This window comes from Dendroctonus ponderosae, unplaced genomic scaffold (genome assembly GCF_020466585.1).
Source record: "Dendroctonus ponderosae isolate FM_Combo_2020 unplaced genomic scaffold, Dpon_F_20191213v2 Dpon_F_20191213_7, whole genome shotgun sequence".
NCBI classification, from domain to species: domain Eukaryota; kingdom Metazoa; phylum Arthropoda; class Insecta; order Coleoptera; family Curculionidae; genus Dendroctonus; species Dendroctonus ponderosae.
Genome location: NW_026018916.1, coordinates 10,194,840 through 10,221,898, shown reverse-complemented (window position 1 = coordinate 10,221,898; position 27,059 = coordinate 10,194,840). Strand labels below are relative to the sequence as shown.

The 27,059-nt window shown below is 32.8% G+C and overlaps 2 protein-coding genes across 5 annotated transcripts in view; one reads left to right on the top strand and one right to left on the bottom strand.

Moving 5' to 3' along the window:
• Nucleotides 1–1,864: 1,864 nt before the first annotated feature.
• Nucleotides 1,865–21,085, top strand: LOC109542838 (heterogeneous nuclear ribonucleoprotein A3 homolog 1). 2 transcript variants are annotated; one of them, XM_019912258.2, is made up of 6 exons: nucleotides 1,865–2,088; nucleotides 3,360–3,790; nucleotides 4,017–4,145; nucleotides 5,303–5,398; nucleotides 5,944–6,090; nucleotides 20,323–21,085. In XM_019912258.2, the coding sequence occupies exons 1-6, from the start codon at nucleotides 2,074–2,076 to the stop codon at nucleotides 20,600–20,602; spliced, it is 1,098 nt and encodes a 365-aa protein (XP_019767817.2). In that variant the 5' UTR covers nucleotides 1,865–2,073; the 3' UTR covers nucleotides 20,603–21,085. The 2 variants fall into 2 exon arrangements, with proteins under 2 accessions (XP_019767817.2, XP_019767816.2); XM_019912257.2 differs by having other exon boundaries at nucleotides 5,303–5,449.
• Nucleotides 20,779–27,059, bottom strand: part of LOC109542837 (chondroitin sulfate N-acetylgalactosaminyltransferase 1) — a 98,734-nt gene continuing 92,453 nt past the window's right edge. For all 3 annotated transcript variants that reach the window (XM_048668634.1, XM_048668636.1, XM_048668635.1), the window contains one exon: nucleotides 20,779–25,141. In XM_048668634.1, the coding sequence (XP_048524591.1) occupies nucleotides 24,917–25,141 (225 nt within the window). In that variant the 3' untranslated portion in view covers nucleotides 20,779–24,916. The remainder of the gene's footprint in view (nucleotides 25,142–27,059) is intronic.

Here is a 27,059-nt window from a genome sequence, read left to right as displayed (position 1 = left end):
GATCTGAGTTGCTCAATGCAAATATAATTGGAAAATTAATTGACACAAGTACAATTTGCAAGAAATGATTCGAAATTACTGAAAAACTAATTTCTAGAAAATCTCCTAGTTCTCGAATTGAGGAGCTGCAATAGGAGACTAATTAACACAGATTTAAGTATAAATAAATATTTTTTCAATTCTTTATCTTTCCGTAATTTTCGTTTGCAAATTTTTATTAATAAATCAATGTATCAAAAATGAATTCACTTTCAACCCAAATAGTTGACATAGACACGTTCAAATTTTACCGGAAAACTTTTTTAATGGTGAAATTACAGCAATTATAGTACATTTTATAAGCTTTTGACCGTGCAGTATTTAATATGAGTCCTTGCGTTCAGTTTTTCCTTTATGCTCTACATTGGCGTAGGAAATCTAAAATATAAAAATAATAATGTATGTAGCTGTAACTTTTAAATTAATTGAGAGAAGATTTCCTACTAAAATTCTGCGTTTTCCTATTTTAATTTTTTATTATAAGCCAGCAAAGTTTAATTGAAAATATTTTTTGTTCCTTTATTATTACTATTTGGCAATTTGTTGCGATCTGCATTGTATAAGCAAGGTAATTTGCCTAGGCTTCATATGCCTCATATTATCTAAAATTGTAAAAAGTAATTTTCTCTCTCTCTTAGAAAATTCATAACTAGTTCTTAACTTGGGACTTAATGGGTATTACTGGAGAAGTTTTGTTAAATTTTGAACTTACTGCTGTGAATGCCTGTCAGTGAATTTTATTGAAATCGTCTAATCGATTTTTCTGTTAAAAAGTATATATAAAGTATATAAATTTACGGAATTGTTTTAGCAACGTCTTATACACACTTTTTATTGTCTCGTGTGTATTAATTTGCTGTTTATTTCTTAATAAGTTAATTCGTAATGAAATAAAATCAAATAATAATATTTTAATGTAATAAGAAAATAACTCATCATTGGTAAATAGCGTGAGTGTGTTTTCGTATGAGAGTTACTGCCATAAAAGTGTTAATTGCTATGCTGGCTTAATATTTTTTTACATTTGCGATTGGTATTGAGTTACATTTTCTTTTACCAGCTATTTCGTCGTTTTTCTGTCAGTACTCTTTTTAATAATATTTTTTTGCATCTTTCAAGAAAGCATTTTATTTAGTTATGATCTAATTCAGTTAAATAAATATTCAAAAAAAGATAAAGGACTTAAGAAAATTGTCATTTTGTTACAGGGTTTTAAGGTTTAATAGCAACTAAAAAAATGTATTTAAAATCGAAATAAGTCCGTTGAACAATTTACATAGCCTGTTCCTTAGCCTGCTTATTTCCTATACCCGTTTTCGAATGCAAATAGTATTCTTTACGTTAGTAAATAACAACACGGAGGAGCTTTTCATAAGATTTTGTTGAGAATGGAACTCTGAAAAACAAAACATCACCACACGTTGTTCAGTGAAAATTGATTTTCTATTTGATTGTGTTTTCTTCTGATGGCACGAATTTAAGGTTGAGTTGGTGAAAAGTTTGTCATTTCAATAGCTAAATAAGTGAAAGTATCTCGAACTACTCTGTTTGATATAAATAGAAAATCATATATTTAGAGCGATTTTTTTGGGCAAAGCCCATTATGAAACTGTTCCCATGACTCACGTCACCCCGAATCATTGAATCTTATCTGACTTATTCAATCAATCCTCAACATGGCAATTTTGGGCAGAAATGAAAGTATTTTACACAATTTTTTATTGATCAATCTCTGCGTGTTCCACCTATGGACATGGTCGTCAAGGCTGAATTCTGACCCGCAAAAGAGGAGACACGCTTATGATTCTTAAACAATAAACGGAATGACCGATTCTGAATTGGTTTTCATCATTACAGCCGCTTTGGAGTCATCGAGTTTTGAACTCTTCAGCATAGCCATTTCCTATTTTAACTTCAACGGGGTTGGATTTGTTTTACACAAGTACTGCTTATGGGTTTCCGCAGTTGATTCGGTGCTGTCGGGTTTTGTCATTTTTTATTTTATGCTCTTGTGTATTTTTTACTGATCTCAACATGATTATTTATAGGGTGAGTTACAAATTTATATTTTAGTTTATTATTAGATAATAAAATAATTATCTTTGACATGCCCATGTTCCCGGTTGGAACGCACTGGGGCTGGCTAATTAAAATACAATTCATTCGATTGTGGTTAATCAAATTTTATATTTTCGACGTTATACAAATATTTTTAAATGTATTATTAAACTAAAGTGTATTAATTCTAAATTAAAATATGCTCGATTTGGTTCGCTTTAATTGTTCAAAATCGAAATGAGTTTTATAATACTTTCTGAATTAAAGTCGTTGGTACGTTTGAGTATTTGTGGCAGCAATTTTGGAATGTCGAAATTGAAAATTCACTGATAGATATATGATCAAACCTAATATTTCGTATAACAACATGTGTATTGATATTTCCAATGATTGCATGTATGAATGTATTTACTTTCGATAACGAGGTATTCTGAGCAATTTTATAAATGATTTATAGCGAGTTTTACACATTTTTAAAGTTGATACGAAATTTAACATGAAACGTTTTCAGATCTACAAGATATAAGTAGCAATATGAGTAAAATATGCAATTTTCTACACGCAGTGTAGTTAATTTTTTGTGTCAAAAATATAAGAAGCTTGAAGGTTTGAGAATCTGAACTGAATAGGAATGATTCAAAATGGGTATTTAGCTTTTGATGCAAAATTGTCTAATACATTTCCTAAGTTCAAGAATGGAATACTTTTTTAATGGTCAGCGATTCCCATCATAGCACGGAATTTGAAGTTATTGGCTTAATGAAAATTTACCTCTAAAAACGCATCATAGAATGGGCCACCCTGTAGAATAAGAAAGTTTTATTCGAAAATGTGCAATTGACCTAATCCACTTATTATATAAATTCACAAATACGTTTATCAATGAAAATGCTAACACCAAAATTGCAATGTTAGTTAGCTTGGATTTCGTTTTTTTATAAGCAAAAATGTATATAGAAAGCCTTTTATTTGAATAGAATTTTCAAGAATTCCAAATGTTAGTCAGGTGTTTGGAAATCTAAGGATTTCTTACTTGTAAATTGAGTTTTTGATTTTTTCTGCTAAACTGATGAAGACCTCAGAATGGTGCGTTTTCTGTAAATCTAATCAACATCAATATGAAACAATTAATCAGTAGAACTGAAATAGCAGATCGAACACTTGTGAGGTCTTTTGGATAAGCTTAAGCAAGTCTTATTTTTCTAGCTATCTAAATCTATAAATACTGAGCTAATTAATAACACACTTTATCTTGCTTTTAGGCTCCACTGGTCATCGTTGCCACCACTCTCATTGTTTTCCACTTACTGCCACCAACAACTAGTTTAACAGTCCAACAACTCTTCAAACCCAAGCAGAATCCTGCTTCGCCTGAAACCGACCTCTTAGCAATTATTCGTGTTCCAAGGGACACTCTTCATCAGCTGGAAGACTTTCCATCAGAGAACAGTGCAAAGGTTAAAGACAATGAAAGTAGTACGGTGATTCGGAAAGCTCGAGATAGCAAATTTTTTTCGTCTGATAAACTCCGAAGTGGTTTTAAAGACGACCCTAGAGCCGATAGGTCTCTAAAGCCGGAAGATAATGGAGATGATGATCAGAGTCGGAAGAACAATCCGAATTTGGGAAAACGATGTTCCACGTGCGACAATACCTACCTGAGGTCATCTGGATATGGTCAAATGAGAGATAGGTAAGTGATTTGTGTGTTTCGTAAATCCAAATATTTTTTAATAGAAAATGTACGATATATTAGACTAAAAAGTGAGTTTGTTTCATTCAACATGAATTATGGATAAACACTGAATCGAACTAAATTTGTAAAACCTGTTAATTGATATCAACGCGTTCTTATGCCGAATTGTTAGAATAAGGAACATTATGATGCAATGTCGATTCGATCGATATTCTTGTTGCAGATATGACGGTTATTACTCAAGGGAGCCATATTCCTCTTATAGCCGGACCAGATACGATCGCGTTGATCCGTACGACAGATACGAGAAAGATAGATATTACGATGACTACGACCGAGGAGACTCATATAGGTAAATTCTGTTTCCTAATATATTGCGATCAAGCTTAAGGATCGTTTTCTGCAATTTTTTGTTCCGATTTTGGAGTGCAGACTGAAATCAAAGAAATATTCGCCTAGCTTTTTCTCAATAATTTTGTTTGCTTCTGATCTTTCTTGTTCCCTTGTTTTATTTTATATCTGTTTATCAGCTCTTTTAGTACATTTATTCAACACTATACATTTAGATAAGTTTTGTATGGCTGAAGAGGACTCATGTTTTCAATTTTTTTTTCGGTAAGTTTGCATGGAACTTTCTGTCTTTTAAAATTGCAGAATGTTTCTCGTTTTCTCTTACTGATTGATAAAGATTACTGTTTTGTCAATAAAGAACGAATTATTTTCGAAATGGTAATCAAGACCTAGAGGATATTCTACGACACGCAAGCTGTAAGAGAAAAATTCCAGTTGGAAAAGAAATTAATTTACAAAAATTACGTTGATGTTGCGATTGCAAATCTGATATTTTTCTCAACAGATACGTAAATAAGAGTATATTAATAAAGTGTATAACGAGGCTAAATTAATTCAAATCTTCTCAAAATCGGTCTGAGTTTTCGTGTTTTTACAAATTTAGTTATTTATACTTTGACCTGAGCCTTATTGTTTAAAATAGAAAGAGAGACACAATTAATTTAGAATATTGAAGAAATTTAATTTAGGAGTATGTGTCTTTGGTCTGCTTCAGATTTTATCGGTTTTATTTATATAATTTTATTTTATTTCATGGCCATTGAATTACGGATTGGCATTTTTCTCTTTCAATCTGAAGAATTAATTCATTTTCTCTATTGTTAAACAAGAGCACTCCTTACTAATCTGTAAGCGAAAACAGTGAGACAATCCTTTTTTTAAGACAAGTATTTTGAGGCAAAGTACCCAAAAAAAATATTTTGAAAACAATGCATTTACGTGTTCCCTCGTTGTTGCAATACACGCTAGGTAAAATATGTATGTTAACCATGGCGTTCAAGCATTACAAAGATATTATCGAGTTTCCTCAAATTAACGCTTCTTTTCATCTGTTAATTGGGTAACTTGGCAATTATCATACCAAGCTATAATTCGGTGTTTCGAATTGTTATTATCGCCCATAATAGTTTGCCAACAAAGATTTTGTGGATGTTTCAGAGATACCAGAGGCAGAAACAGATACTCTTCATCCTATGATAGATACGAACCTCGAGATCGCTATTATGACAGAGGACTGGGCTACGATAATAGAGGGTACGATTACAGAGAGAGGGATTACTACTATAGCCCTTACTTTAGGGACAGGTATTGTATCGATGCCACATATTTATTTTCCAATGAAAGTTTATGATGTGATTTCTGATGCAATTGTGTGTTGAACGGGTATTTTTTTAATAATCCAACATTTGGAGTTTGGGAAAAGTAACAAAATACCATTTCTATTATGGAACATTTTGCCGCAAAATGTTCAAATATGTATGCAATAAGGATTGCTGTTAAATAATATTCACTTGCAGATTTTAATTAACTGTTTACCAGTGATAGTCTAAATAGAGCTGGATTGTTTGTTTAGCAGTCAGTATATTCATATTCGTCCTAAAAACTTCATTTTATTCATGCATTAATACACATATAAATAATTAATATTTGTTAGTGATAGTATAAATATTTAATTTTCTAAATTTGCGTTTGCTGATTCTAGACAGATTCATAGTGTGTAAATTGATTTTTGCCAATTATTAATTTTCGATTACATTTTTTTGGCTCTTTAGTAATTGACGTTTTTAATGCTTTCGCAGGTACGAGCCAGAGGAGGACTACTACAGTCGAGGCTCAGGAACCGACAACTATTCAAGCAGAGGATATGGAAGGCCTGATAGTTACAGAACGGGAAGCAGCGGATATGGTGCATATGCCCGAGGCTACAGTTATGGCGATCGAGATCGGTGAGTTTTTAACAGTTTTAGTGCTAAAAAAATGACTGTGGAAGTTTAAACTCAACACTGATATATGTACATCATCATATAAAATATATACTATGTCTGAGACGAACATGGCAGTTCGTCCAGTGCGTGTAATACAAAGAGAGAAAGAAGCTCGCAATATCGAATAGCTGATTGTTCGGGTCACTCTCATCCAATGCGCTAATTCAAGGGTTTGCCTTGTTCTTGTCATATATTCTTTGATGGCATTTGCTGTGGCATCGCTTCTCCACAACAAAGTTTTCATGCTCTCCTCGATGGAAAATTGTTGTCTGCAACTTGAACAAATTCACTTCTTGACCACTAAGCATTTTTATTTAATCGTGCCACTAGTTCTGACAAGCTTTCATAAAAGTATTTCCTAGAACGAGTAAGCACTCATTAGTTAGCCATTAAAAGTTTTCAAATTGCATTGCAACTAAGGAAAGTTTCAATTCAGATAACATTTTATTTAAATCGGTTTTGCCGATTTGCATCTAAGCGTAGAAGCGAGTAAATTTGTTGCCTAATTACATTTTTCAGTGTATCAAGTCCGCACCCATTTTCTCTTTGATTAAAAAGTTTCAGGAACTTTAATAGAAAAATTTGTTGGAGTTTACGGATATTAGAATACTCTCGCCGGGCATCTAAACTTCAATATTCATCTCATTAATATCTGAGTGAGCTGTTGAAACTTGACGGTTTCCCCTTTTAGCGCGACCTTTTTAGCGAAATGATTTACTACAATTTTGCAAATATTCTTTTAATTTTGGACATTTAATTACAGCTCTTGTGTAGTTGTTCTTATTTTGTGATTGTAGTAGTGTTTTTCCAGTATTTATTTATTCCGGAACAATCTTTTTTTACATTTTATACGTTTTTTGTGTGTATCTTGCGACATGCGACAATTTAGTCAGAAAACACTCATCAGCCCCTAAATTTTGAAATTTTTGCAGCTTCATCTTGTTATTTCTGGAAAATTTCTATATTTTTTGCCCATTTTATATTAACATTGACTAGGCTATTGACAAATGAGAATTGAGCTGGAGATAAAGAGCGCAATAAAAAAGTTGATAAAATGGAAACTAAAAAATTCTATGGAAGTAACGGTTGCCAGATTGCGGATATTGGAAGCTAGTCATCAAAGGTTAAAGATCTCTCGAGGGCAACAAAGAAAATTAAAGTAGCGGCTTTAAAGAACTAGTTATTTTCTGGCAAAAATACGACTCATAGATCAAAACCGTGCTAACGCCAGTTGAATTCTATATTTGGGGCGCGTTTATAACTTTATTTTCCCGAATGTTTTCCGCGAACTAAGGAATTCTTTTCTTCAATAAAATCCTAAGCGCTTTGCAGCGATCTGCCTAAAGAATATTAATTTTACAGCGTATATTTGCGAAGTTGTAATCAGAGAGTGATATTTTTACTGTTCGGAACAACTTTCAAATCTAGTATTTTAACCTGCAAAATTGCAAGAATTGTTGAATGTGCAATGCGGTAATTGCAACATCTCTCGCGCTCAGAACTTAATCGGTAGTAGTAAATTATTTTTAGAACTTTTTCCTGAATTTATAGCACTAATAACCATTTTTCGGGCTAATCCAAACCATTTGTCCAACTTGCATATGGAATATAAACAAAGAAGAGCTAAGCGGGTAAAATATACTCGTAAAAACGCCCACAGTTTTATTCAAACTTCAGTAAACAACAACAGTTTCGCTGCAAAGCAGTTGTAACTATCTCATACCCTCTCGGAAATGGCTTTCAATTCCTTTTTACTCTCCTTTCCAGTAAAACTCAAGAAGTTACTTTGAAATGCATGTTTTGTGAAAAACTGACTTCATTACTTACAACGAGTAAAAAAGTACAATGTATGTCAACATTATTTCAGAAAAGCGAGTGGACAGGATCGTTGTCGGCGTGGCCTGAAGTTTTAAACCAATGATTTACAACTTGCGGCTATGTTCAAAGTCCCCTGGCGCTTTTGGCTTATTTATAATTTACAGGACAAGGCAAAAAGGATCTTATTGTGTCATTCAGAACTCTCCCGTTGCTTATTAGAGGATTCTTGGCTGTAGCATAAATATAAATCGAGGTCATAAATGCGCGATTTGTTACTTTTCAACGCAAGTTTAGTCAATTTTTGTCGATCGAAAAGCCGAATGCCTCAACAATGGGGAAGTTATTGAATAAAATTCCGAGTTTCTAAAATTCAATCGCAGGAAAACAAGCAGTTAAATTTTCCATAGTACTGCATTTGGATTGCATTTGATTTGCTTTGGAGCAGGAAATTTCATATTGTTAATTATTGTTTATTGTTTGATGTTTTCCATTCATGTTGACTATCTATTTAAATCCTAATTGAATTAGTGTTTTTATATTTAAAATTGGTTAACGGTTTTGCATAGTTTTGGTCAGAAATTGTATTTATAAATGGCAAGTAATTGATACAGTTCCTGCAAGCTGCAATGCTTCCGTGATATTTCCCAACGGTTCAGTTTTACCTCTATTATTGATCAATTTGAAACACCGGTTCGAACTACCGATTATTTGCCTTTAAATTATTTATTGGGTTTCCAATAAATTACCCCAATTCGGGACATTAGCGACCGATGCGTAATTATTATATTAATGTTAGCCGCATCTATACACACCTACGTTAAGTGGTTCATAACAAGAAATTATATGTTCATTTTATATTAACTTTATTTCATATCACAGGAGTTTGAGAATTAAATTCAGTCTCACAAACTTCCCAGTTTAATTTGGCTCTGAATAAATAATTAAAAAAGTGATTTTTTGCACTGTGAAACAACAACCGTTTCCAAAATTAAATATAAGCTCATAGTGTCTGAGAACAGCGCTCCTCAACAAGTCGTATATAACCAGCTTAAAGCTTCAGGCGTAACACGGTCATGGCCCTGTTCTTCTCCTTATCCAGAGTAATATCTCAAAGCATTTCCGAACATGCACTTCGGAATTTACTGCCTTAAAATGAACTTCGAAAAATCGATACCTGTACCATGTTATGTACATTATGTAATTCAGGTTATATAGAAATTGTTTAGCAATTTTATTTACGTTTTGCGTAACACAAGCCGAACAGATGTGCACTGAATTGATCTTATCAGTATTTTTTCTATCTATCTTTCTATGTATAAAATGGCTACATAACAGGTTTTGTTCAAATGCTTAATTCGATTTGGAATATTTGAAACCATTTTAAAAGGACATTGCTTAGAAGATGCTAGGAAAATCCGAGAACGAGTGTAAAGTTACATTAACTTTACACTAAATAATAAAATATTAATTTCTCCGAAAATCTCATCTTAAGGAAATTTATTCTTTGGCTGTTTTTCAGTTTGCGGAATATTTTCCTGGGCAAATGTGTACAAAGTTTCGAATCGACCAACTATTCAGACATAAAGACAGTGTAATTCCCTATAAAAGTAGTCTTCCAACAATACAATATTTTAACAAGCGATATTTTTATATCTGTTGTTTTTTTCAAAAGTGACTTTTTAGTCAGATACGTAGTATCATAAAATAAAATATTTCTTTTGATAAACATTGATATTTTAATTCAAATTGAATTTGAAGCGTTATTTAGTCCAACTCTTTTTCGGTTAGTGCGTGTTTTTGCAAGAAATTAATGGTTCAGATAAAGTTTCTACGGAGTGGCCAATGAAAGAGTGCAAAGTTCCACATGCTCTCAGTTAGAAAAAAGAAAGTTTTTTTTTAAATTTCAACACCACAGGCATTAAATTACATTGTATATCTCGAAGAAAGATTTTGAATTTTTTGACCATCTCAGATTGCTCTTAAAAAAATGAACTTTGGACTTGCGGTGAGACCTTTTCCGTCTTGAGCCAATTTTCAAATTTCAGGGCTCATGTTGAAGTTTAATTTGTTGTGAAAAAAACTCAAGATACCGGGCTGTACGAATTAACAGCAAATTTGAAAGTAAACTTCACTTTAGTTGAACGTCTGCTGAATCACAGATTTCGGGGGCAATTCTAATTTGAGTCAATTTTATACAACCCTGCATATCCAATTTTCGTCTTGGATCGTCTATCAAGTTTTAGTTTCAACATGAGCTCAAGATCGTGAAAACCGATCAAACTGCAGAAAAATTACCGCTGCAGGACCAAACAGTTGATTTTTTAAGACCACTCTGTAAATCGAAGAGATGGCAGAAAAATTCAAAAACTGTTTTGAGCTATTTGGTTTATATTTATATTCTTGGCGTTGATGACAAGAAAAAACAAATTTCTTCAACTGGGAATATGCCGAACTTTCGGCAATTTTACATTTTTTCATTTGCCACCCTGTAAAAAATGTAGCTAAGATGCTTAACTTTTACCAAAACATTAAGGAAGAAAAACGAAATTGGGCTAAATAAGGCTTCAAACAGAAACAAAATTGCTTGAAACAGTTAGCAATTTTGTTGTCTTTGGTTGTGTAACGTTCATTTTGTTGAGCAGTTTATGCATATAGTAAAATCGAACAGTAAATCTGATTTATAAAACAGTGTTTATTGCATAGGAGTTGATCACTAAGTAAAATGGTCGACTGGAATAAATATAATTCTCCTGCTCACAAAAGTACGGGTAGAAAGGGAAAGAAGCACGCTTGATCAGTTAACTCCACTCCTATTCACATATTTATGACCGTGTCTTGTTCCTCTCATACACACTTTGAATAAATGCTGTCTGCAGCTTGAAGGCGGCTTTGCAAAAACAAGTAAATTTGATTTTGTAGTCTAATCTAGAATTATCATTGAAAGATATCTCAGATAACGGACTAAAATCTATACTTTAAAAAGTTTCACAGAAAACTGTAATGGAGTTCCATCAATCCACATAAGTATATTTCCTTATTTTCTCGCGTAAACAACAATACTTTTCTGATAATCTAGAGACGACTTAATTCTGACTTTTACAATGTTATCGTCCTCTTTCGCTAGAGTGGGCAATAATGTAATTATGTGGAACTTGGGAAAAGTGTAATGGCCCCCAACCTTGCGATGACACAGATTAACGGTTTTTTTTTTAAAGAAAATGTATATTTTTAATTGGATTACCCCACTACAATAGTCCGTCCTAACACTTCACAGCGAGAATTGCCGCTGAAAACTTCTAGGAATCTTAACATTTCAACAATTTTCATAAACGTTGTCGTTATTCAAAGCTTTCTGGGTATTTTTCTGCCATTTCATTTATAGTTCTGTAACATTGAGTAAATTGTACATTTCTCTGTCAGGAACGCAAAATATGAAGCACGCCGGAATTTCAGATAATCAGCTAGTAATAATGACTGTCTCTCTTCGAGGAATGTCTCATTGCATTCCACTTTTCTCAAGCCTTTGAATTAAACAAAGCATCCAAAATATGGACCTGTCAAATAAATAAATCCGAGCATTGAAGATCCGACCTGAATTATACAATCCCGCCGAATCACATTCAGTCATAAAAGCCGAGAAGTTTATATCGGACGGATCTAGACTTTATCTCAGAAGAGAGTAATTAAGCTCTGTTGCTAAGAGGGTGGCTGTTTTGTATTGTGTCTTTGTCAGTTTAATCACCTATTCAAATTGGATAATTACAAGAGATAAATACGGTTGGGAAAGTGAGAACTGTTTAAGAAAAAATAGCTATTTGCCATTATAATTTGTTTGCATTTGTACTTTTACGTTTTGCTATATCGACTTTGTTAATGAGAATTTTTAATTTTAATGAATATTGTGTTACGTCTTTTACTACGAATTCGTAACAAGTGTCCTTTTTTTTATAAATAACGAACTTTTAACCAATGACTGTCGTTGCAGAAGACGAAATTTTGAGGCTGAATATTCAACAAAAAGGCTTTGAAAATATAAAATAATTATGCTTGCAATTTCCATTAGAAAAACCGAATACTTGTAGATAGCTTCAAAATAGTAACAATGTCGCATATGGATGGCTGTATGAATACATTTTCCATTCTTTCGCAAACAAAATCCAAGCGATTAGTGGATTAATAGTTGAAACGAAGGGTTCATCAGTGGTTTTTATGTTTTTCGCCTTTGAAATTAACCTTTCAGATTTAAAACACTGGATTTTGACTGTTAAGAACATCGCATTTGCTTTGAATTTTCGTATAATTCTTCCCCGGTTTTGAGTAAGAATTAACTTTAAAACTAGCAAAAACCATAGTGCCAATAAACCATATTAAGGGATGGTAGTAGTAGCTAGTACTTCGGGATATTTTTTGTTTTTACCTTTTTTGCAATTGTAAATGCTAACAATTTTCAATTGATAAAGTTCAACGTTTAAGTGCAAATTGTTCCAACTGGTGTGTGTTTCGGCCTTCTGGGCCGTCGTGAAAAATCATTTATTCCTGATGGTTTTCCAATCAGCAGTGGCTTACATCTTCAGACGTGGCTTTTTCGACGAAGCACCAATCTGAAGATGCACTTTTCGATTAATAGGCACTGGTGCTCTTGAAGCTTGAAAGTTTTCAACTGATTGTTCACGTTCAGTAACGCAAATTGGCTGAAATCAGATTATAGTGCCWATTTTTCGGAGTTTCTGTAATTTTTGATAATTTTTTCAAAAACTTATCATATTCTGTTTCGGAGAATTGCAATTCGCCACGCATCGACCATCARTTAATATAAAATGAAAACTGGTTTGCATGTGGAAACCAAAACCCGCTAAGCCTTCACTTAACATATGGAGGCAACCAGTTGGAAAATATYTGGGAAATTATAAATTAGCCAGAGATTGTCGACGATCTCGGAAAGTCGTATGTAACGAATTTAAAGCTTCGGGTAACACCAACAGCCCGGGACTSTGTGTTTGCGAATTTTGCCGGAATAATTCATTGAAGCACTGTTTTGTGTTCTTGGCTACATTATTATAAAACTGGTGGCGCTAAATTGCTAAAATMCATGGACTAMATTCCAGTGCGCCGAATTGGAGCTTTACARGGCCAATRAAAAGTCATATTTGAGCCATTCTATGAGCGTTCTCAATAGCTTTTCAAGTGAACTCAAATCCTAGTTAAAGTGATCATTGATTCGGGCTTTGTAATTTGAAAGTGAATGCACGTTTTTTACGAGCTCTTCATTTCAATTCCTGTCAGTGAACAAAAAAGTCCTCAAATTGATTATCCCTTCAAATGGAATGAGGTTGGCAATAATACAGCTCTTTTAGTTGGCGAGTTGAATTGACGGAAAATGTTACAAAAAAGAAGCGGAAAATATGGAAAATTCCTCAGGCGTTAAAGCGAGAAGAAATTCGGTTTAGAAATTGCCATGTCAAATTTACGTAAAATGGTATATTAAAAAAACTAGTGACCATTCTCCTCCTTCGTTATGCCCTATGGCTGTCTTGTTAACTATTTTATTGAAACCAGCGTTCAAAATTCAAAGTTTTATCCTGTTTGTCATACAGTGTGATTAAAAATTGAGGAAATTATTTTTAAGTTGTGCTTACTGGGGTTTTCCTTATTTTTGTTTATTTTTAAAAACACTTTGAACTGTTTCTCGAATATTTTAACTGTTGAAAATGGGTTTTCAGATTTGCTATTAGACAATGTTTTAAAGCGATTCAATTAAACTTTACAACTTAACAAAATCACTTGTAATGTGATTAAACGTTTGTTGCAGACTGATTTTGATCTCGATATTTAGATGAAAATCCGATTTGATCCGATTGATCAAGTAGGTAATAGATGGGCTGTTTCTTTCTTCGGGCCTTAATTTCGTCTGTTATAAACTGAGATGAACCTATCAAGGTTCGCATATATCAAAGAAGCATTCAATAGTCATCCAAAATGGGAAATTAGGAACTCCAATCAAACAGTAGATGTTAACTATTATTACATGAGCAGATTTTTTAAAGTTTCGCAGTCCGTTGCACTTTCAACTTGTCCGCATTTAGTACATTTTTATGAAAAGCTGGCGGTCCAACATTATCAGGCGAAAATCAACCCAAGTGTCTTTCAAATTTACTCGTTGCAACTTGAGAACTTGAAGAATGAATGAACGAAGCTAACGTGCTTCATCTTCTTTCAGTTCTACATCGTGAAAGCTTTCTAATTTACTTAAAATAAAAACACTAAAAATCACTAGAAGAATTATTCGTATTATATAGAGTTATATTTTCTAAAAGCTTTTTTGTTATACTAAATTTGATCTTCCAATTTCGTGTCATTGTTAGCTTTCATTCCCACGTAACTCCTTATTTTATGATCTGCCAAATTAATTGAAAATTTCCTCTTAATGTGGTAATGTCTTTTTGGCCTTTGTGGAATAAAAAATTTAAGGTCTTGAATTTTTTTGATATTATTTGCATCCTTGTGAGTAATATCAAATATAGGTTCAACTAGTGCTGCAAGAAAAGTGACTACTTCCTTTGCACCTTCCTTTTCTCAGCGACTTTTTCGGTTAGTTTTGTAAATCTTAATTAGTTAACTTTTATAAACCTTAATTTTTAATAGAATAGGTCCAATTTACCTATGGCGTATCGTTCATCTCTCGTCTCCTAAAGCAATTCGTGCTTTCTGCAGAAACACACTCAGACGAAAATTTACAAGAACAGTTCAGTGAGAAATTGTCTGCATGAGGGCAATTTTGTGGGGCGATTTGTCACATGTGAAGATAAAATTTTGAAAACCCCATGATTTAATATGCGATTTTTGCAAATGATTTCACTTTTTTTCATTTTTCATATTAATTGGGCAAAATGAAAACGAGTAAAATTTAAATAAATTGTAACCAATTGACTGAATCTTTGAACTCGCTTACCAATGAACTGAAGGTGGAGAGCTCACCCTATATCAGAATATCTAGAAGTCTAAAATGTTTCTAACTCTCAGGCTATGGAAGTGTCTATTTGACTGTTTTTCCCGCAACCGGGCAATATTTTGTCGGCTTTTGTCGGAAGATGAACAGCCAACTTACCGTGCTTACACTGCAAATTATTCAAATCGGGAAAGCGTTCAAATCCAAACACTGTTCCTGATGTGCAGAGCAGGCCCAAGTTCGACAATAAACAACATCCGATAAGCGATGTTAACAGTGGGACCGAATTAATTCCGAAACAGGCCCTCACGGTCCTTATCTGAACCGCGACCAATTGAAACAAACCGGCTAATATAGGCTGGACTAATTGGGCCCTTTAAATCGGTTAAGCGGCTAAACCTAATGGACGAACTTACGACCGAACAGCTTAAGTTTCCAAATATTTAGAAGTTTTAGCCGTTTGCCGGATTACTCGACCAGCTTCCCCTGTGAACGGATCGCAAAATATATGGGGTTATCCATATGTACCGCATAAAATTCATATCTGGAAACAACCTTACTCCATGGACAAGTTGCATGTTTCACCAATTTGAGAAAAAAAGCGCTTATACAGAAGATATAAATTAAAGAGAGGAAATTTGAATGACCCTGTATGGCATATGTTATTTAGAATATAACAAATTTACATAGCCGGTCGTTAATTTAAAGCGGAAAACAAATATTGGAACTGTTTAATTAAAAGCAGACAAAGGAGACGAATTTTTCAAATGGGCCGATTATCTATCTTTGTTCACCTTGAAGCGGCCAATTATCCGATATGCCAGTTTTGCAACATAAAGTTAACAACAAATGCCTATTTATTGAGCAATAAATTTCTCGAGGGAAGCCGATTTATGTTGATTTTTCTGTTTCCTCAATCAAGACTGATTGTGTTGGTGTAATAAAAGCGACCTTTCGACCTACATCAGGCAGAAAAGGGCGGTTGCGATTGATTTCTAAAAGGTCAAGAAAAAAGACTAACAATTGAAAGATTGTTATTGAAAATAGCTATAAATATGCAAATAGTCAATGCAGTCTTGATGTTATTTGAGAAACGTCCATATTATTTGTAATATTTTGTCCAGAGGCAATTGCTTTCTAGTACTTCTGTGGGGTTTCTTTTGCATTTTTCTCTAATTATTTATGTAATTAATGCCTTTAACGATTGCTCAATTTTAGTGACTAATTATTACTGAATATATCTTTTGGAAAACCTTACATGGCTTGTTTAGTTGAATCAGAGTTTAGTTAGTTTAGAATAGTTTATTCCGAGCGCAGTTTCTCAGAAGTTAATTTTTAAACGAACAATCAGTTATAAACGGGCCTGATTCATTTTTTAATTGTTGCTTTACTTTGCTATATTTACAAAACCATGCTTTGTCCACAAATCTCCCGCCCTGGAAATAACTTTTTTCAGCCGATTGCAACTTCTCATCATAGAAACTCTTCGTTTGCTACAATTTTCTTGACGTTTTGGAAGCAAGGGTCTGAAGATGCAAGCCATTTGTGCTTGCGAAACGCCAGGAACTCTAATTCACGACGGCGCAAAAATCCAGACGAAACACTCAGTAGTTTCAAAAAATGTCCGCAAAATGGGTTCGTTTGATAAGATTTGGAAGATCGAATAACGTGTATTTTTTCGCAACTCAATTTGAAAATACAAAAGTTTGACAAATCCAAAACAAAGGATTAATCAAGATATAAACTTAAAAAAATAAATTGAACAGGTAAAATTGAAAGAAAGTTATGAACTCTTATGTCTCCAAACTAATTGTTTGGGTTGATCGATAGGAGAACATTTTTATGGAGTGTTAATAATTAACGATAGAGACCACGTAAGTTTTACCTTGTGTATTATTTAGCTTTAGAATTATTTTTTTCTTGGGATTTGTATCTATTAGCGTAATCATATTTTTTTTGCTTGGTATCCCAAATCTATTTCACTCGATCTTCTAATCAACTTCAAGCTTTGAAGACAACGAAAGGGCATACGATCTTATTTTAAATTATTAATTTAATGATTAAATTTTAAAAACCTTCAAATATCAGTGTTAAAATATTTAAAGGGATCTTCATCAAATTCCAAACTTAGATTCATAAATATCGCACTCTCCTTGATTATTAGACCTTGAATATTATTATTCCACTTAAGTATTAGACATTTTAGACGCTTGATATAAAATACGCAATAATTCATAAAATACACTTCAGTCGACTTTCAATAAATTGTTGAGTTTTTTAATGAATTTTGTTGTATCAGGCTTAAATTATACTAAAATCATCGAAAAGTTAAATTGGATACCTGCAAATTCTCCAAATATCAAACTTCGAAAACCTATTCCTCCATATTAAAACCTTGTGAATGCTTAGCAATTGGCCCACAATTTTTGAACTAATTGATCCTCAATTTTCCACTTTTCAAAATTGTAATTAAGGCGAACTTAATTTCCAGCATAAGTGGTAACCCCCATATGTATAAAACATGAAGTCATAATGAAATTGTCCTTATTACTAGTTCGTTTTTATTAAAAATCTAAAATGTATGACGGGAAGTAATGATGCAAGGGCAAGATCGTAAAGTTGAGCGATAAATTTCCTCCAATATACGTGTTGGTACCGTACAATCTCATTTCAGCTCTGTGCAAAGTTGGAAGTACAATGTGAGGAATGCAATTGTGGTGGAAAATTAAAATTTTACGTCCTACTTGTGGGAAAATCGTGAATCTAAGTAGGAAATCGCTAGGGCTTTTATTCAGCTCCACCGAAAGTTATATTTTATTGCTAATGGAACTTTTCGCTAATCAAATTATAATTTTTTTGAATGCACACTGCCAACTAATCGTTAGCAGGCGGTTTTTCGTATGATAAGTGACACTTTTGGAAATACGCAATGCAGCGACTGCATGAAAGTCATGAAAAAATGCAGAATGTCTGTCTGTTCATTTCCGACAGGATGTTGCGTTCCAATTATTTCCAACACATGCCTTTCTGTGCTGTTATTGTTTATGGTGGACGCAATAATTGGCCACGCGATCGTTTTTAATAACTGGACTATTGCACAAATTGTATGCTGATTAAAAAAAAACAGTTTTCAGGTCAACCGGAAACCATTTCCAAGAGCTTTTATCTGAAGCTGAAAAAGTATACACAGCCCCACGGATTTAAAAATCGCATTTTCAACCTGAAAAACATGTTTTTACCTATACATTACTATCTAATACTTACCATATGAAGAAGATTAGTTTGTTGGTCTCTGAATCAAAATCCTTGACTTATTGCAGACATGCAAAGCACTTTAAGAGGCTCAGGTAGCCGATCGCTCAGTAAATACCAAATAGACTTTAAACGGCTTATGTTGTAAATTTAAGTATTCAAAGTAAAATGAATTAAAAGTTTCCCTAACACCGTTCGGAGTCCGGGAATTCGGATATAGAAAACGGGATTTAGTTAAAACGTATGGATATCCCCTTATCCTCTTATACTTCAACCATTATTGGCTATTTATTAGGCTTTTCGGGATATATTTGAAAAGTTTAAATTGGTTTCGCTTCTTCTAGTGATCGATGCGAAAAAGTGTTAAACAATATTATTAAATATTCTTCAAGCTGTATATAAAATTGTGGAAAAATTCCACCAATTTCGCTTTATTGTGATTAAACGAGAGTAATGAAAATAAATAGTAAATTTTTGGACTAAGTATAATACTCAAGTAGCTAATCTCAGAAGCGCAGCTGTAATAAAATAATCATTGTTTGAACAATCAATTATTATTACAGTTATTGAAATGAAAAATATACATGATTCAGAGCCTTCAATAAAAGGGTTTAGGTGTATTTATATAAATATGAATAAAACATTGCCATTTATCGATCTAAAGAATAGTCTAGTTTTAGATCTCGTTCCAGATTTATCGACACAGCAAAAACGTATTACAGTCTTTGTCTGTAGCCCGAAGTTGGGCTTTGATTTGTCAAACAATAGATGAATTGTTTATGTGCTTATTTAATATCGATGATGAAAATTACAAATAGGTACAATAGGAAGAAAGTTCTCAAAAGCGTTAACTAATTTAAAAAAATCTGTACATCTAGAACTTTAGACAAAAATTTGCTTTTGCGTGAAAACCTAAACCAGCAAGCTGGGCTGTATTTAATAATTCAGAAATCTTATAAAAAATAAAAGAATATGAAATTTAAATACATATCTATAAACATAGATTCAAGAACGTTTAATTAACGAAAAGCAAGATGCCAGACATAAAATGAAACGTTCATTTAAAAATCAGCAAACTGATTATAATACAATTTTGACGGTCTGTCTGTATGGAATTCTCGGTAAGATATCTCCGGAATTTTTAAAGCCGTGCTTACAGTTTATATAAAACTTTATTCTCCTGTTAAATGTTAAAAAGTTCAGCGGAAAACTGTAGATTCAATTCATTCATGAAAAGGAAAACAAATTTTYCCYTTCCTATTTTTCTACGAACTTTCGGTTTCGAAGTACAAGGTGACAATATTTGAATGTATTGTTTTCTATTTTTTCCAGTAATTGAGAAACTTTTTSAGCTACATGAATGAGCTTTTGTTCACATTAATAGCKACATTTTCGCACTCTACTAGAATTAATTGAGTTTGCCAGTGGCGGAGATGTTAAAGTATCGTGTGAATTTTTTCCCCTAAATTATATGCCACTGGAAACATCAGCGTTTTTTACCAAGATTTTTACGTAAAATTAATTCTCTTCGTTTATTGCTCTAAAGTGACCSGCTTTTGAGAAAATCTAATCAGCAGACTAGAGTATGATATTTTTTTAGTTGTCATGCCCTGGTTTCTYACTCTGGGCATGTTCTATTTATTATTTTCWGTAATTTGCCAAATTAAAGTGTCTATCATGGATACTAAAGAGYGGCCTTTTTCAGCAACGTGTTATAATTTRCTTACAAAAAATATTTTTCCTAGGCTTAATGAGCSAATTACAAAAAATCAATTTTAATATTTTTCGTGAATCCACAAATTAAATGATTAAATCATTAAAAAAAATCACGCCTTTATAATGGAACCTGAAARTTGATATTGCAGTTCAAAGCCTGACGGCGCGCCTAAAAAATTGAAAATCAGGAAAGGGGAGAGCGTATTAAAAAAATWAWCTTCCTAAAACAAGCACCAGGYAGATTCTCGAAACCAKTTYTAAGTACCGTTTGCTGAAATCGCACGCAGTGAAATCGYACGAATCGTYTGCATYYTTCAGCTGATGAAAAKTGCRTTMAATTAACCATGAAATAAATTTAAAAGTTATTCCATTTTTTATGCAGGAATTTAAGAGCACCTCATATAGCCATAGATATCTGGATATTTCATAGCCAGAGAATAATGAAAGTGTTTTTTTTTCAGTTATGGTGGATCTGGTGGTTCGGGCTATGGAAACTATGGATCTGGTGGTTCGGGATATGGAAACTATGGATCTGGTTATGGCAGCAACTACGGTTCCGGCTACAATTCCGGATACAAGCCCAGATATCCGTCRGAYGAATACGATTCTGGATATAGATATACCAGTTATCTTTACGGGCGACCTTCGTCCACTACAATTGATCCTCCCAGAAAGAACGAAAGCGACCAAGGAAACACTGCCAGTCCTACTCAGGGAAGTTCGTCGGGCAGGATGGATTAAGATATAAGGCAAGTAATTAAACATAGCAGCAAATCTCAAAACCATTCTGATTTTTTTTAGAATAATTAACAAGTTATTGCAAATAAATTAATCACAATGTACAAAGTTTATCGGACACTGTAATTGTTTTTCCGATTTCTGCAAACAAAATTATTTTAAACTATTTTAAAACCAAATTTACTTTTGGAAATATTTATTTATTAAAATTGGCCACAAGTCGATTTCAGAGGTTTTCTTTAAAAAAGCCCTAATAATATCAATTCTAATATATACTTAGATGTAGGTTTTATCAGTAAGTATCTACTTCGATGTGGCCACGTAACAGTCTTACAAATATACGCAACAAAAACAACGCTTGCATAAAACATTTAAAACTTTTGATCTTTTTAAATAAACGTATAACAAGGATGTGAAGTCATGACTAGTAAAATGCGATACCAAGACTTTGTTAAAAGTAGGGAAAATAAATGTGCTTTTTTATAATTGTTTGATTTTTTCCGCATGTAAGTAGGTACCAGCGCTAAATTTACAGAAGGCTGAATTGTATAAAAGTTATGCAAAATTTCATACAAACTTTAGATAACGATAGATAGATAGGCATTGCAACAAGCAGCCATGAATCTTCTAAAATCATACTTTGTGTGCCATAATTAACCTGCTCTGTATACATATACATGGCTTTTAATGGTGGAAAATAATGAACATAAATTGGTGCTTATTGACCAGAAAATTTATAAATACTAAAAGTAAACCATCGCGCAAAGCAGATTGTATACTTTCAGTATCATCATCAACACATGAAATTTTCATCACTGATAAATCACCCTATGTATTGCACAAATTAAATTCTAATAGTGTGGCTTAACAAGGCATTATTTCAGTTATCTGATCCAACGTTTCGGATTTCCGGCGCCATCATCAGCTGAACTAGATTTCTCAATTTTCCAGATTGGACTGTTAAATTTAAAACACTTGATAGAGCCACAAATTTTTTGGTAATTTTACCCTGAAACTTCGTCGTCATATAGGTACGAAAATATCAAATAGCACCTGATAAAATTCATATACTTTTTTCTTATTACGTTGGTGTGCGTCGGTGTTAGCTGGTTGAGTTAGGTGAAAAATAACCCAGAAAATAGCTCATAAGTTGTAACAATAAGCTTTCTTTGCAAATTATGCTGTGGAAATTCTGCAGCGGAGACAAAATATAATATTTTGAAAGCGCATACCCTTTTTTATTCGCCGCAAATGAAATAGGAAGTTGTAATTTTAAGCAACTCTTGTCGTAAAATTAATGTCGACTTTTTAATCTGATAAACTCAAGTTACGGCTATTTCACAGCCCGTCATGGCTGGTACCTCAGCGGAAAATTTAGTTAATTATTTTAATTTAATCAACTGAAAAATACTTTATATGATTTAACGTCCATTCTCTAAAATATGTACAGATTTGTTTATAGTTTGTTCTTAGGTATCAATGGAATGACAATGAAGTTATTTACAATCTAATACTAAACATGATATTAATAATGTCACACTTTAGGGAACTTCTTTCAACACTTTTCGTCTCTATACACCAACATAAACAGTTTGCTAAATTCAATGGCATCAAGCCTATTTGATTCAATGCCAGTAACGATTCGCGGTCGTAAAATATTAAAAATTAATTTTTCTTTCAACTTAATAATAAGGAATGCTTCGGTTTTATTATGAGCGAAAACAACTCTCAAATACCTTCAGTGTTTATTAATGAACCATACTTAGCCTTATGTCTGGTTACTCTAAACAAATAGACCATTTTTTTATAATAATATTATCACAATACTAATTACAATATCATTTAGCCCTGGTAAACTTTCACGTAAACAGGGTGCATCAGAAGTAACGTAATTATTTTGCACAAAATGTTGGAGTTGTCTTTCAAAACTAGAGAAAAATTCTTTTATCAAGTTATTTTGTCTTAAAGCTTACATAAGGAGAAAATTAATATTTATTGATAGTTACGTAGCATATTGAAGCAAGATATTTTCCTTTATCGAACAATAAAATGAATTAGCAAACGTAATTGACACAATTGATCAAATTTAATGTTTTATAATTTATCATTTGTTCAATCCAATTGAAGATAAATTAATGAAGAGAAACATTAATCTGTTTTATAAATTGGCGGGTTTGACTAAAAATGCTGCTTCTTTTAAAACATAATTTCAGTTCAACTGTGTTAAGTGCACGTTATCAGAATTACGAATTCAAGATAATGAATATGTAATTGAAAACAAGCTAAAGGCTGATTAGAAATATTGTTTCACAGTTGTCAATTTAGGTGCTTTTGTCTGCTGTCGTATTCTCATACGGGAATAACCCAAAATCGTCCTTCGAACAACCCTATCTGTACTGTACTATTTTCTTTGCATTTCCGGCATTCTCCAAAATGAGTTACAAAACTCCTTAAAAATGAAGGTCATCACTTTTAAAGCACCCTGTTTATATTTGATGTTGGATTCAAATGATGCAGCGTAGATATTTGAACTGACAACGTTTCGGATATTTATTTCGACACTATCAGGACGTAGCATTAATAACAACAACAAAAATTTCCTATGCATTGACTATAAAGTATAAAGTTTACATATAACAGGGTGTACGAATGAAAACGTCACATCCGAATTTTTAACAACGTTTTAAAATATTTCAAGTGACGCGTAGTGTCGATTTTGTGTTGGATCGAGGCGCATTCTAGTATGAATTGCACATGATGCAAAAAAATAATTGTTAATTGTTACCGAAAATACCGAACATAAAAACTTTATTTACGGATGAACAAAATGTTTTGTACTTAATTGTTTAATTAATAATTGATCTTGTTCACAATATCCATATCTCAGCTCCGCAAATAATAAAAACGTTATTCCGCAGTTTCACGAACAAAAAACGACTTTCCAGGGCAATTAGGCGACATTCTTCAATGCAATATTCCGCGAGTTTTTTCGAAGAAACTGCGACTGAGTGGCAAATGAGATGCAAAATGCAAATGAGCAAAAAAACCAAGTGATTAAAAAGCAATCAATAGATCCACTGCGATCTATCCATTGAATGGAAACGCAGCCAGCAATTATACCACTTAGTCGCAATGTCTGGAATATTTCAACCGGACTTCCATTAAAGAATGCCTGCCTGCCTTAGTGCCTAATTACCTTCAAAATTCTTAACAATCTTAGTCGAAATGTTGATAAATGTTTCTGTTCTGTAAGCAGAATTAATTCAATAGCGTTTTTTAGGGGCAATAAAACGCACGCAAAAAAATTATAATCGAAAAGTAACATTAAAGTAAATTTTTCTGAAAATCGTTTTATAAATTTGAGGTGCGTCTTATTGTCGGCAAAATACGATAATCACTGGAACGTTGATTGATATATGTCTAAAGATAAACTCGAGATTTTACACAGAAAAAGATAAAACTCTTAGTAAAACATAGTAGTGATGATCAGACCGAAAAACCCTTTGATATGAGCATTATTAAAGATAATCTGGTCAACTAAATGCGCGGAGTTGCCCCGGTGCTTTTAACACTAAATTATCCCTTTCGAAAACAAAATCGATGAGTCCAGGTAATTTCTAATACTTAGCTCGAAAGTAATGTGGTGAAAAATTTTCACTGGTACACCGTGTATATCGTTTTATTTATGTGTTGTTTTGAAAACCAGGATTTTGCACAACTAATCGAATAATCCCTATCTAACAAAACTTAGGCTTCAGTTCGACACTTCTTTTAAAATATTTCGTTAATTCCAAAGTTCGAAATACAAAAAGGTAAACAGGAAAAAAATTCGGAGCCATATGAAGGCAAAACTTTTTCAAAGTGCTGAAATTGTTTAATCTAAATATGTGATTGTGATTAAACAATTGCTTGATTGAAAATATATCCCGCAAAAAGTAAATGTTGCTTTTACATTGTTAAAATGTACGTAAATGAAACGTTGGCACTTGCAATATCTAACGCTCAATCGTTTAGAGCCAACTCTTAACTGCAATTCCAATCAAAGTTAACGAAACAATCAGAATAACACGTACATGTAGTCATCAATCAGATGCATTAATCATTGCAATTTAAGTTCATAAAAAATAAAAATTTGTGGGAACCTGAAAAAAATTAGGCGAGAAACCCTCATAGAAAAAAAATGTAAATACTGCCACCAACAAAGTACGTGAAAGGTCAGTTAGGCCCTCTTCTACCTATATTAGAATTCCTACTCCATGTTCCCATACTTTCAAATTCAACTAAGCCACCTTAGGATACTGTCCTTTTCCCCTACTGTCACTTACCGCCTGATTTCATAAAATTCTTATTCCTAAATGAGCTTTTCATCGGCTTGAGTGGATGAACCGGATACTTAACTGGGCTGCTGTTGGCCGCAATATCATCCCGAAACGCCAAGAAACCCAATTGGGCATGGGACGCCTCGTTTAAAGCTCGAGATCTGATGCAAGCTCGATATTGGTCCGCTGAGAGTTTTTGGCCGCCTGGACCTCCAGAACAAACCTGGAATTAATGAGAAAAAAATTGATTTTAAGTTTTTCATACATAAATACATGCTAACAACAATCAGCCATTGGGGGAAAACGACCTCTCTACAATTCACACACTTTTTCCGTAAAGTAATTTCTTTGTTTATTATAATTTTGTAATTTATATACAGTGAGGCGGGTAATAGGAACGGATTCATTTGAAATTCAACATGTTTTTGGACAAACAATAGCTATTTTTTATGGTTTTTTGGTTGTAGTTATTTGGATAAATTAATTTGTAAAGTTTGGTCACCAAATAAAATGTAACCATCAACTTATTTTGTAGAAACACTTGTTTTATATTTTATTCTTGTTTTCTTTACCTGATTCTAAGTATTCTTACTAAATTTTACTTTTTTACTTTATTTTACCAAGTTTTTTTTTAACTTATATTAGAAAGTTTTCACCAAATGAACAACTTARTTTTTGAATAAATTTGCTTTCACCTTCGGTCCTCACTGTATCAAACATATTATGATATAAAGATGRTATAATAAAGACATTAGTCGATTTATAAGTTTGTACAAATATMAAATATTCTGGGTGTCCAATAAACACATGAGAAAAATCGTTCTTTAAAAAAACACGGTCAATTCATTGCGTACTCAATCCCATAAAAAACCTAAAAAAAAAAATAAGTTTTCTGCGTGCAGCGCATAATTTTCGAGCAACCGCTATTTTGTTTATATTCAATTATTCAAATATGTTTTGAAATATTTTCTAGTTGAATGGAAAAGACTAACATAATAACAGTATTGGACTTTAAATGACCCCACAGATAAAAGTAACGGGGATTTAAATCTGGAAATATTGACGGCCCATCATTTGTTTTCTTCTTCTACTGCCCTTCCAATTCAACGCGTCTCAAAAATACATTTCTTACAATAACGCTAAATGTCGCAATAAATCACACTCATCTTCCAGTTTCAAAAGGAACAGCTTGCAATAAAAGACGAAATTAATWTTCGAGAAAACAATGCTATTTTCCCAATTAAGCCGARGTTGATGATAAAAAAGATCTATCAAGTAATCATCAACTGTTCCTGGCCACACGTTTAATGAAATTGGARTGGAAAATGTCTCACTAATTGCGTGTGGGMTTTCGTTAGACCAAATGTGATTGTGTGGATATTTGTCAAAGCATTCTATGAAAAAGACAAGAATTTCCTCGGCATTGATGATCTGACAAAKAAATTATGTAAGTAAGACAGCACTGCACTTACTTACATAATTCTATGAAAAGTTTGCCTAAAAAATACACAATTAAAAAATAATGCATTTTCAGTCAATTTTCGCCACAAGTGACAAAGATTGATACTAATACTACATTAAAACTAGTCGTCAATAATTTCAAAGTTTAAATTAAAAATAACTGTTGATTKGAGGATTCTGAAATGTGCATTAAAACTATTTTTATTTTTTTATTTACGAGTTTTTGTTTAGAATTGAACTGCTGCTGATAGGGTGGAATTAACGTTTTGATAAATCTGTGGTGCACCAGTTTACTCGTCAAAAATTTCAAAACTTTTCAAACATGTCGGTACTGATGCACCAAAAAATTATGTCGGTCAATGGAAACGTGCCCGATAAAAGATCTCAAGTGCTTTCGAATATGTTAATACATTTTCAGGTTTTTAAATAAAACATTGACGGCCTTGTACTTTCGTACCGATGCCTTTATTTATTAGAACTCCTAATCTGAAATTAATCAGCAGTAGTCACTTTGTACGAACAAAACATTGATTTTGCAATAAAAAACTATCGGTCGATATTTAATTTCCAATTTCGATAAAATGCCTGAGTGAAAAAATAACTAGTTATGAAGAGATCATTTTCTGTTGTTGATTTCTGTACTGAAACTAAGCCAGAAAAAATTATCTCTTAGAGCGCAA